Below are 12,912 nucleotides of genomic sequence, written 5' to 3'. Positions count from 1 at the left end.
ACATGGTGTTGCCTTCAAGGCTGTGACTCTCCCAAGGCCAGAATTAGAATGCTAAATAGTGCAGCAAAATACTCGGCCCAGTAACTCACCAGACCATGTTTTTTACTCGCAGGAACCCAAGTGCAAGGACACCAGTGAGTGTTTCGACAGCGGGATCGACGGCTTCACGGCCGACACCAGCTCCCCCTCGCAGGTGTCCAGCTTGCTCTGGTCACCCAACTCAGGCCAGGCCTTCCCCACGCGCAGTGAGTCGGCCAACGCCCTGCACAATGACGCCCTGCGGCAGAACATCTACGAGAACTTCATGAGGGAGCTAGAGACGGGCCACTGCAGCCCCGAGCGCCTGGAGCCCTCCACCGAGACGGAGGAGACCAGCAGCGACTCCCTGGGCTCCCTGGAGCAGCTGGACCTGCTCTTCGAGAAGGAGCAGGGGGTGGTGCGCAAGGCGGGCTGGCTCTTCTTCAAACCCCTGGTCACCCTGCAGAAGGAGAAGAAACTGGAGCTGGTGCCGCGCAGGAAGTGGAAGCAGTTCTGGGTGACCTTGAAAGGTTAGTCAAAGCTGTGACCAGCAACGGCTGCCTCTAGGGAGGTCTTCGATTGTATTGCTCTGTTTAATACGTTATGGAAAGCCCTGAATCAGCGGGTTTTTTGAGTACAAAAGGTTGCTGATGGGGAACCTTTCAATTTTGAGTACAAAAGGCATCAGTTTATGAATGGCCAGATTTTAATCATGGTCAATTAAGCAATTAACTTTTTAGTAAATCCATTTTTTGTACGGATCATTTTGAAAAACAAAAACAAAACATGCCTGAATACCCTTAAGACTTTCCTTGAATGGACATGATTAATTGACCAATTACAAGTCTCCCCAGTCTATAGGACTTGGGGATCTTGGTTATCCTGTAGGGGTAACTGGATTGGTGCTCTCCAGGACCAGGTCTGGACCCTCCTGCTTTCCAAAACCTGAATGCACTGATACCCCCTGCCTGTCCTGGGGAGCCTCAGGGTCTTCTGGGTTTCACTCCATCTGAGCTCTTAATGACTTAATTGAACCAATTACTGGAATACTTGTCTAAATTACCACTTGTTTCCAGGTCTTTATCCCCTCACAGATTGGAAATTGCTAATGCAAACTACAGGGCTAGGGCTCTCCAGCTATGAGTGTCACTGCCTTAAGGTGATATTTATAACATCTGTGAGAAGATGTCTCTCCTTCCTGAATTAATTAATCTAATTGGGTTCTTTTGACTGAGTAGTGAGGGTGACAAATTATTTTAGTTTCAATGCCCAGGCTGACCTTCAAGGGGAGATATAAAGACTACTTTGTTTAACACACGAAAATGCAAAGCAGCCAGGAATACAGGGCTTATGAAGAAATCCAGGCCTGCACTTGAAGGACCTGAAGTCCTACTCCTAGCCCTTCCTTACTGGTCTATTGCGAGCAATAAAATCTAGTCGGTGTGTTATTGATGAAAAAGGTTCCTTTTTGTTTTTTTTAATACGATTCAGTAAATTTCTTTGATTGCATTCAAAATAACATTCCCTTTTTCCTAATAGCTGTGTTTTTGCAGTAAAGAGGCAGAGTGCAGGTGATCCCTGGGATTTTACAAGCTGCATGCGTTGTGTATAACATCATGACTTATTTTGGTCCCATATCGATCCTTTAAATTGGCCTCTCATTGATATTATCTTCAGTGGCATTAGATAACCCTTAGTGTTGACACATTTCCGCTCAGGTTATGAATAGTGTGATAAATGTATCACTTAAATAACTGCCTATCACACGTGGCAGGCGGTGTGGTTTCTAAAAGGGATGTTTTTTTTTCTGTGTGTGGAGAGCTCTTTCACATCAACAACTTCTCCTTGACTGATGCAATAAATCATTAAAATTGAATATGGATATTTTCTGGCTTCACTTCAAAGCTGTTGTCAGTACTTAGTGTTGTCTTTCTCTTTAGTTTGCTGTGAAGGATTACTAGCCACTGGTTTGTGGTTTGTCAGAATGCATAATGCCACAGGAAAAGAGTTTTTCCATCTCATCGCCTTTTAAGAAAGACCTAATAATTACCTTTAATTGCAGTAAAAACTGCACTAAACAAGGCCCTGCCTAGATGAAGCTTTGAATCTTTTGTTCCTTTAATGGAGTACCTTTTGAGCAGAGTTCGCTGACATACTCAAAAGCTTACAAGGAATACAATACAGGTGCAATATTAAGGACAAAGCACCAAAAATGCAAAGATGAATGTGTAATTCTAGTGTGTAGAAGCCATCGCTTTACAGAGGTTTAACTGAATAATATTTGTAATCGCATTTTCCTTTTTCTCATCCTGCAGGCATGTATATTTAGTTTCCACAGTGATTTATATTAAGGCATTAACTAATTAGAACATCTGCTTTTGCATTTTTTTAAATCGTCTCTGACAATCTTTTGTCACATTGTTATTTAAAGAACGTCATCATCGCTTTATTTTTTTTGTTCATCAGAATCATCAGGATTTCCTTTTGTAGAAGCGGTACTAACACACACACACACAACCTCATTTCTATTAATAAATATAGTAACTTAATAGCCACAGTAATGGAGAACAACTTTAACCTGTGGTTTATAATGATGTCTAAAAATATACAATTTGTGTACCAAATCTAAAAGTAGTACTGGAATTGGAAGCATTTGGTAAGTCTTTACTTGTCAGTTTTTGCAAGGTACCACATCCATTACATTGTCCACCTACCATTACAGGTACATGGATATCGTACAGTGTCGTTTCTCTAAAACATTGCAGGGCAGCCTTGTGTGGTCATTCTCATGGGTATTCTGACAGTATTACTCCATTTGACCGTCTGTTACCATGACTGCTGAGCGTCTGTTCTTGATTAATTATAGAAGGAAACATGTTCTTCTCTTTCTGCTCAGGCTGCACACTTCTGTTTTATGAAACTTATGGAAAGAACTCGATGGAGCAGGACTTCTCTCCGCGCTATGCCCTGTTTGCTGAAGACAGCATTGTGCAATCTGTTCCCGAACACCCCAAGAAAGAAAATGTGTTCTGCCTAAGCAATACCTTTGGGGATGTCTACCTCTTTCAGGTTAGTTTTTTATCGGGCCTTTGATTTATACATGTATGTATGCCTATTTGTCTGCGTTTGTCCATATGCTGTGACTTTATATCTTTGTATGCATATTTGTTAAACCACATTGTCATTCACTGAACTGAGTGTCTACATTTTTAATTGTATTTTTGTTTATTTCATCCTAGTATGAATAAAGAGATCGTTCATCTGAAATGCAGAAAAGAAAAGAAAGCATATAATTTTAGTAAAGCCTCATTACAATCATGATCCATTTTGGCCTTTTTAATCTCTGTTATGTCAAATTGAATTTTATTCTCATGATGTAAAGAAGAAAACTGTCTGTGCAGCCACAAGCGTGCTTTCCCAGAAGACACTGCTGGATTTGAAAATGTTAAATAGAGGGATGAGAAAAGAATGTTCAAACATTTAAACCTCTGTCTCTATGGGCAGCCATTTCTTATGGCAGTTGGTTGTCTGGCCTCTTTATTCCTGTTGGAAAGAGAACACAGTCCTGGCTTATGCCGTTGCTTTTTAGTTTTTCCACACTGGTTGCAAATAATAAAATCACAAGTTAACCTTTGTTAAAGAAATTAGAATTCTTGTATGTTATTAACTTGCCAAAATTAGAAAAATATTTCCGGAATCAGAGTTCAGGTTGCCAGAAAACCTCAACCCAAAATGTGAACGAAAAGGGACTCCCCATCCCCCCTTCTCTTTGAGTAGACACGATCTACTGTTCACCCGTGGAGTGGCGTGTTCGCCCTTTTGTTGTGCAGGCTACAAACCAAACAGACCTGGAGAACTGGGTCACCGCCATCCATTCAGCCAGCGCCTCCCTGTTCGCCAAGAAGCACGGCAAAGAGGACACGGTGCGGCTCCTGCGCAGCCAGACCCGGAGCCTCATCCAGAAGATCGACATGGACGGCAAGATGAAGAAGATGGCGGAGCTCCAGCTGACCATCGTCAGTGACCCCAAGAACCGCAAGGCCATTGAAAACCAGGTGAGGCCGGGAGGGGGGCTCTAAGGAAGAATTTGCAGGGTAGCCTATATAGCATTTACATATTTTACAAAGTAAAATATCAGAATATATATGTAATAAGTTGCACAAAAGCTCCTTAAGTGCTTTGGACACTGAATGGGCTGATGCAGTGGGTTGGTTTTGCTTGTGTTGGGTTATTGTATTAGTTTACATTTGGTGTAGCTTTTAAATGAATGAGCTTTTGTTCAAAGGATCCAAAATGCGTTATTGGAACAAAACTGAAATGAAGAGAACTAAGATGCACTTTTTATTATTATTTGTCTATTTTAATATCTGCTATAGTATCCTTCTTGAGGGAAGGAAATAAGAGATCCAAATTATGAAAAGAAAGCAGTGTATCAAATGAATCTGACAGAGTATAATGTTAGACTTTGAATGCATATATAACCAAGAGGCCTGCTGCCACTACACGCTGCATTCAATTTGTATTCCAGATGTTTGTGGTAATGGGCTCTTACTCCATATTATCGACTTTCAAAGTATTTCAGCCTGAAGAGAAAACCAGATGAAATCATGGATTTGCCTGCAGCAAAATGTTTCCTACATGTGCCCAAGTCAGCTAGGCATCGAGTCCTGGGACCCTGTTACAAATTAGTGAATAAAGAGATCTACTGAGGGGAAGTAAAGGCAGGAGGTTTGATGGCTGAAAAAGGTGCTTTCCCCCTAAATGAAAGGCCAGGAAATTGGTCTTGTATCGTTCTTGAGGAAACAAGGCATTAACCTCAGACATGATTCTGAAAAAAATTAAGAATAAAGACCCAGTATTCTTCTGTGCTATCCACATTGCAGTTAATATGATGATGCTATAAGGTATTTCACTTCTAAATTCTTAACAGGGTTTATTTTATGGCTGCCTTAAGGCATGTTGATTGGAATTCAAAGTTGCCTGAACCTCATGTTTCATTCTCCTTTAGAAGAAAATGGGCAGAGATGCTTTTTGTGATTATGGGGTGTATTTGTTGCTGTGGATTTAATTCCAATGTGGCCACACAAGGGCAGGAGTCAAGGATTGTGTGCTGGAGTTCAGATGGCTTTGCTGACTGGAGAACCAGAGGCCAGGCCCTTGCTGATAGATTGAGGTGAAGGCTTTTATCCCCACCAACCAATTGGCTTTGATGTCGTGTCCCATGAAATCAATACCATGAGGTCTTTTTGAAGTGAACTTCTGGCCTCTCGCAAATTCAATGATAATCTCAGAGTTCAAACAATTCCACGTGAAGGGGTGGGGGAGAAAGGAGAATAGACATTCTTTCTTCATGTTAATAATGCCAAAAAATTAGATCAAATCACATTCCGCTGTGTGTGAGTGACTCATTTTTCCATATGGGTGCAATATGCAGTGACTGTGCAGGGGCAGTCATGCTGGGACTGTTATGGTGTGAGCTTGGCATGGATCGTGAAGAGATGCAATGAAAAACCGACTGGGCATTAGCTCGGCTTGCCATTCTTTTTTTAAGGGCGGGTCATGGATTTTAGTTACAATATTAAAAACATGGGAAATCTAACTCATACTGGAGGGGCACGATTTATTTTGTGTAACCATTCCGATTCAGTTTTTTTTTTTTTTTTTGCTTTCATAAGGTAGGGATAATACACGTGGACGCAGTATGGTGTTTCATGTGTCAGTATGTTACAGTAGGCCTTATATAAGCAATAATTGCCCATTCTTTGACATTTTAAGATTTGATTCTGTGATACATTAATCCAGGAAGATAATTTTCTATGAGTACAAAAGCACTCATACAAAATGTCCTCCAGTCCTCCTTTGAATGTAGTGCATTATATTGTGCCCAAGAAACATTTCAAATAGTTCTTGAAGCTCCGTATTGTGTATTTGAGGCATTTCAATTGTAATCTTGGCAGGGTTTCAGATTTTACCATTTTTAAATGACCCGTCAGGATATTTTATTTTTATAACTATCCATTCATTATTGCTACTTGAATGGTTGTCTAATATGCATACAAAACAGTAAATTTGTGTATTTACACAGTATTTGTGTATATTGGAACTGGATACTCTGTCATGATGTACTTTAGGCATAATACAAAATAGCTCTGTGGGTACAACTAACTGCCTCAGATGATGACAAAAGTACCAAACTATGTTAATCACAATAAAAGCGGATTTCAAGTTAATACTGGAGTTAAACTATTCACATTTGTTTCTGTGATACATTTTCAAGTATTGGTAGGTTAATTAGAAGAAAAATGTAACCCTCTGTACTTATCCTTCCTAATTTACAGTGCGTCACAGTCCTGGGATTTTGAATTGTATCTGGTACACGTGTTTTTGTAAAGTGTATGTTGCTGTGCTGCTCTGTTCTCCATCACCTTTGTTGGCTGACATTTATTGCGGTGAATTAGAGACTTGTCAGAAAGGGATTAGATGTGTGTCTTTTCCTCCTGGGAAACTACTGCTGCCTTCCTCCCTTCCCCCCATGCGAAAGCAATTACTGCCTTTGGAATTTACACTTGACCCATGGAGACATTTCAGACTGGTCTCGTTTGCACCTTTTCCAAACCAGATCCAGCAGTGGGAGCAGAACCTGGAGAAGTTCAACATGGACCTGTTTCGTATGCGCTGCTACTTGGCCAGCCTGCAGGGAGGGGAGCTGCCCAATCCCAAGAGCCTACTTGCAGCTGCCAGCCGCCCCTCCAAGATGGCGCTCAGCAGACTGGGCATCTTCTCCGTCTCCTCCTTCCATGCCCTGGTGAGCATGAGTTTAGATCAGTGCGTTTACTATCACAGGCAGGACGAGACGATACCAAATAGGCCTACTTAATCTGTATAGTGGATGTATATGTATTTTTAAGTATACATTATATTAAGCTGCACAATTAATTTTGTTTGACAGATTTATAGGAAGAATGAGGGGGAGAAGCCAGAATCCAGAGTTCATTGAGGTTTTGTCTCCGTGTCTTTGTCCAGATCTGCTCTCGGGACGAAGCCACACTACGGAAGCGCTCCCTGTCCCTGTCTCAGCGGGTGCGCAGTAAGAGCGGGCTCTTCTCCTCCCTGAAAGGCCTGGACAGCCTCACCAAGCGCGGCAAAGAGAAGAGGCCCTCTGTGTCGCAGGTACAGATAAAAACAACCACCTCCTGTCACACTAAACTGGACGTTTACCAGTATATTGAATGCATTTGTCTGTTTGTGTGTTTGCAGTATAAATGTAGGCCTTTACAACCACATGGAATATCGAAAGATCAGTCATGCATTCAGCCGCCAGTTTAAGAAGTTGTAAACCTGAAAACCTCATCTATTATTAATCCTTCTGCAGTTTTTCTTTGTCTGATTTTAAACAGACTTTAAATCAATAAATCAATTTCTATTTTTAGAGGGTAGGAAGCTGCTTTTCAGGTCAATGCCCTTGTGTCCCATGATTCCACTGTATTATAACTATTGTACATATACATATACTTACAAATGTTCTTATTCTTATCTTATACATTAACTGATACGGATACATGTACAATCCCTATTGATAGGACTTTTTTATGGTTGCTACATATGCCTGTCTGTTTTATCCATTCTTCCCCCATTTAAGAGCCTGAAATCAAATTTAGCCCACAATGTAGAAATACAGCTTTAGTTCATCCAGTCAATCGGGTCAATGCATTTACTGTTTGACCGAACTATACAATGTTGTGTAAAACCCAGGCAGTTCCCCCTTTGTGCAGTCACGAATGATTGCATAGTTAAACAAATTCGCCCAGCTCTTGAAGTGTGGAGGTCTGATGCCGCAGAATATTGTGGTGTTTTCTTCACTCTGCGTTCAATAAATACGAATGGTGTCAAAGAGCCTTTTTTGCTCGAGACGTAATTGAAGATCATTAAGAAGTTATGGCTCTAGAAATCAACCCCAGTTGGCTGTTGCATAATTTCATGCTGTTCGGAGCGAAACGGTTAAAAGCCAATAGAAATGTAACATGAATTATTAAGAGCCATATGTGGTAAATTACACAGAACTAGCCCTACAGCCACTAACAGATGGTATATATAAGACATGTCATTCACTAAATATTAACTAGACTGTGTTTGTAAGGGACTGCACTGCTTCGGTTACAAGTGGAGGCAATTGAACATGGCAGAACTGTTAGGAGCATTTAATTACTTTCAAAGATACTCACACGTGTTCCTGGCAAAGCGTTCTCCCATTTACATCTGGGGTGCTATTGGCGAGTCGAAATACTCTGCAAGAGGATCGCTGTGCGAACTGTTATAATGATAATTAAATGCCATAATTAAACTTATGGCGGATTATGGAAAGCAAAGTGTGATTGTGAAATTGCACTGTCAGTCCTACCCTATGCATGTGTGTATGTGTGTCCCACAAGAAGTTTCAGCAGTGCATGTTGGTTGATCTCATTTAGGGAGACAAAAGGATGACACCATTTTTTTCACTTGATTCAAGGTCTTACCGAAGAAGTCTGCGCTTGTCTGAGCTGTGTACACACTGCTAATGAGACATTTATGTACAGATTATAAACGACTACAAGAATACTTGACTGTGTTAACTCCATCTCATCAGCGTGTATCAGATGGACCCATGTGATTACATGTAATATTGAGATTAAAGACTTTGCCATGATAAGGCTTGGCTTTTCTCTAAATTCCAGTGTGAATAGGCAATTGTTCAGGGGATCAGGGGTCAGCTGCAAAAACTGCCCCGTTTGCAAAAGACCGCTTTGTGTAAGACGTCTGAAGTTAAGCAGGATTCATCCTGACATCTCTCCGTTAACTTTCATCTTTTCATCTCTCTATTTAAAACGAAACGAAACTAAAACACATTTCAGCATCAGACAACAGCAGAATCCTTACACTGCGGTGTCCATCCTGTATGTTTCCTCACAAAGCAAATCGGTTCCTCATAGAAAAAGGAATTGTGGTACTTTGCGCTATACAGTTTGAGTATCCCTAGCTTGCTGCCCTAGTACATGAAGTAAGCTCTTATTGTGCACAATTAGTCACCCATGCCAGAGAGCTTAGGCTGAGTAAGGCAGCCACAACAAGACAGACAGCAGTCTGGGGGAAAAAAAAAAAAAAAAGACTGCTCAAAGCCAGCCAGCCAGCCAGTTTTTTTTTTTTTTTTTTTTCTTCCTGTCTTCATGTAGCCACCACAGGAGTTATAATTTGAGCATCTCTAGACTACTTATTATTTCCAATAAAGCTTAAAAGGATTCTGTGGATGGAAATAGTATCAAAGCTTGAAGCTAAAATAGCGTTTTTCATTTAAAAAAAGAAGAGGCAGCAAAAACAAAAATGTGTGCTTATTTATAGTGTTCGTTGCCTGGTTACTGCTGCTTAAAGAGTGACACTGCATTTTTGTTTTGACTTGCAGGTTTTTGAAAGCAATGGTGGAGGACAAATAAACCATCATACAATAAATCCAAGCAGCTGTGAGGTGAGACTGTTGCTTTATCTAGTGTTTTTAAGTAATTCACACAAACATGTATGCTTCTATCCCCATATGTGATCTTGTTATTGTGATCACTGGCTTTCCTGTGTGTCCTTGTATAAGATTTCTGCCCCTTTGTTTCCAGTTTGAATGTTGAATGTTATGCCCCGTGTTGAAATGATTTTATACCTTAAACACTGGAAAAGGGGATACAAAACATGATACAGTACTATAGTACAATCTCATTAGTTTAGCCCTACTTGTACTTCGTTTAAGGTAGACTTTTTTTATTCCTATAAGATTTTATGTTCATAGGCCAAGCTTCTGGAAGGAAGTATAATGTATAACTCCTGTAGTAGATGCGCAGACTGAGGACTGTTTCGAAGTTTTAGCTCCAGATCAAAGAGGGGATTTCCCCTTTTCATGTTCACAGGTACTTTTATGGCACGAAACCGCTAAGGAAAATGCATAAAACCAGGAGCCTTTTCTACTTTTATGACTTCCAGAAATCGTTGGGGCGGGGGAAAATAAAGACATTTGGTTGATTAAAACAAAGGTGTCGGTGGAATTTGAGGAATGAAGGCCCCTCCCCACTTTTTGCTTTTATTTTTCTTCTTGGTTTCCTCCTGGGAATTATCAGAAAGCTCCAAATAAGTGTGCACTAGTAGCAGTACAAGCGTGATGGGAAGGGAGGTGGGGAAAACAGGTTTTCACAATTCCTATCTCAAGAAACCAAAGCTCAGTTTTCAGATGGATTAAACACATTGGCCCCCATCCAGGAAGAGGTAGTGAGGGACACCAGTCCAGTCATCCATTACACATCAAGACTGAACTTCTAACACACAGCAGCGGTGTAAAGTGCACAGTAAGGATCACAGCGGTGTCTTGGATGGGTTTCTAACTGTCTGTGACTAGCAATTTTTCCAGCCATAAACCAGACACCATGCATGACTCTCCCAGCTTTCTTGGTGATCAGCGTAGAGGTGGTGTGTTGTGTCACCGCTAGACAAACACGTTTTACAATTGCTGTACAACAATTGTGCCTCTGTTCTCTAAAGCCTATATAAGATCCTATACGTGCAAATGGAGAGAGAATACGGCTCACATTACAGTTGTGGTCACTGACACAATGGCCTGCTTTAAAACACTTCCTCTGACTGCCGCTGTGTAAGGGATTCGGGCATTTCTTAATAGTGATAGTTACTATACTCTTCCATAGGACACAATGCCTTATATTGAGGCAGCTTCTGTAGTTTAAAATACAGCACAATGTGAGAAATATTAAAGGACTGACTGTAAAAGTAAGATATGGGGGGAGAACATGTCTGTAAGCACAAGGGTTCTCTTTCATTTGAATAAGCTTTAATGTTGTTGTTTTGCTTCAAAAAAGTCTGTTTCCAGTCTCTCATCAGTGTAGCCCTTCACAAAAGAAGTTTAGAAACCTTCTTTTAAAGCAACACGTGTGTGTGTGTGTATATGTATGTATATGTGTATATGTGTATATATATATATATATATATATATATATATATATATATATATATATATATATATATATATATATATAAGAATGTGGCTTCTATCAGACATGATGTAAGATCTGGAAATTTTCACCTAAAATAAATTATGCTCATATCTTGGAGAGAAAAAGAGAGAGAAATAAGTTTAAGGCACAAGCTTTCAATACTCGCTGAACTAGTGCAAGTTTTGCTTCCTGTTGGAAAGCTTTTCCTGATGAGATTTTTTTTTTTTTTACTTTCAGTGTATTTCTAGGACCAGGTGCCAGGAATATTTGAACCAATCAATTCTTTCAGACTCCGTAATCCACAAAAGGGGGAAATTAGTGCATTCACACTGGCTTGTGATGGATCGGATTAGCCCCTGAGCAGCTGTCAAAATGGGTTGGCAATTTGTTGACACAGCGCAGGAATAACAACAGCCCGGGCCGCGTGCAGCACCGCTTTCATTAGCGGCCAGTGCTAGGCTCCGACACGGGCCTTTATTCAGTCTGTGGTATTTGGTCGCAAATCCCTCGCCACCACTGAAGAATAGATTTCCAGCACGGACTTGTTTTTTCTTGTTGGTTTTGTTTTTGTGCACAGCAGTTCTGATGTTATTATAGCAAATAATGGCAGTGGTCCTAGGCTTTTTATTGATTTATTGAGGGGTCATGCAGCACCTTGCAGCGCAGTCCCTTGGTCATCCTGCTGTTGAACATTCACACACTTCTCCCTAATGGGTTGGACATATGAGCACTGCAGCTGTTCCAGACCAGAACCCCGGTTTCTGTGCAGGATGTGATTTAAATGATGGTGACTTGAATTACTTTGGCAGGGGGGGGTTCTGAAGTTCCATCAGGACTCATCAGTTACTATGAAAAAAGCCTAAATGTTAAGACTATTAATTAACTAGGAAAAGACGCACATTCATGGAAGTGAGACATTTAGAAATTCATGATTGTGGTTATTTTTTTTATGAAAATCATCGCTTTGGTAAAAATAAAGCTGATTGGTTTCACTGACACCAGATGTCTTGCTTCGATTTGTTTAATTGATGGGGCTTTTTCCATTTTTCCATAGAGGTTATATTAAAGAGAATAATTATAAAAAGAAATCCTGTAAGTGTTTGAGATTGGGATTTTCCTCAGAAGCTAAATATACAGTTTGTGTAAGTGGATGATCTTTATATCTCAAATTGAACTCCCTTTTTAGAGCTTTCTTTTCTCAATTTGTACTATTAAAGGATAAATTGGGCAGAGATTACCATCCAAAGTTGTTGTTTTTGTTTGTGGAAGGAAAGTCTGAAGTAAAGTATTGGTTAAAGTCTGTCAGACACCATGGCGTTGGACATGACAAGCTTACGGTCTTGGCAATTCTTGTGGAAAGTTGGATGGACTGTTACAACTCTGTGGCAATGAATGAATGCACAGTACTCTAGTATTAGTCAAATGGTGGTTCGGGAAGAGATGCAGTCTGGTTACCGGTAGCAACAGAAGTTTCCAGTCACACAATCGTGGGGGACAACAGTTACACAACTTTTTCTGGAAAGACGTTAAAAAAAGTTGCCGCCTTTTACTCTTTTTGAAAACACATTACCTAAGGAACACACATATTAAGCCTTTTTCTTGGTCACTGAAAAGGTTATTGAAATACATTTACTGGAAAACATGTGGGTCTTTATTTTGGCAAGATTTGTCAACCTTTTGACAAAGTTTTGTGTTGCCTTATATGAACACAGGTTAGTGTTCGCTCTGCTTTGTCTATTTCTGGCAGGTGTAAGTGCTTTGTTTCTATTTGTCACTGAAAAAAATAAATTAAATATAATAAATACTTCCGTTTATTGAACCCCAGAACCAAATGAAAGCTTTTTGTATTCCCACTTGGACATTGAATAATGCACCAAGA

General features: G+C 40.3%; 1 protein-coding gene across 2 annotated transcripts in view; it reads left to right on the top strand.

Moving 5' to 3' along the window:
* Positions 1-12,912, top strand: part of LOC136765538 (rho guanine nucleotide exchange factor TIAM2) — a 76,543-nt gene that overhangs the window by 33,308 nt on the left and 30,323 nt on the right. For both annotated transcript variants that reach the window (XM_066719598.1, XM_066719607.1), the window contains exons 4-9: positions 113-548; positions 2,915-3,087; positions 3,849-4,073; positions 6,638-6,823; positions 7,042-7,188; positions 9,452-9,514. In XM_066719598.1, coding sequence (XP_066575695.1) covers positions 113-548; positions 2,915-3,087; positions 3,849-4,073; positions 6,638-6,823; positions 7,042-7,188; positions 9,452-9,514 — 1,230 coding nt within the window. The remainder of the gene's footprint in view (positions 1-112; positions 549-2,914; positions 3,088-3,848; positions 4,074-6,637; positions 6,824-7,041; positions 7,189-9,451; positions 9,515-12,912) is intronic.

The sequence above is a fragment of the Amia ocellicauda genome, chromosome 1, assembly GCF_036373705.1.
Source record: "Amia ocellicauda isolate fAmiCal2 chromosome 1, fAmiCal2.hap1, whole genome shotgun sequence".
Classification (NCBI taxonomy): Eukaryota; Metazoa; Chordata; class Actinopteri; order Amiiformes; family Amiidae; genus Amia; species Amia ocellicauda.
The sequence above is the reverse complement of the archived record's forward strand: the minus strand, read 5'-3'. Positions and strand labels throughout refer to the sequence as shown.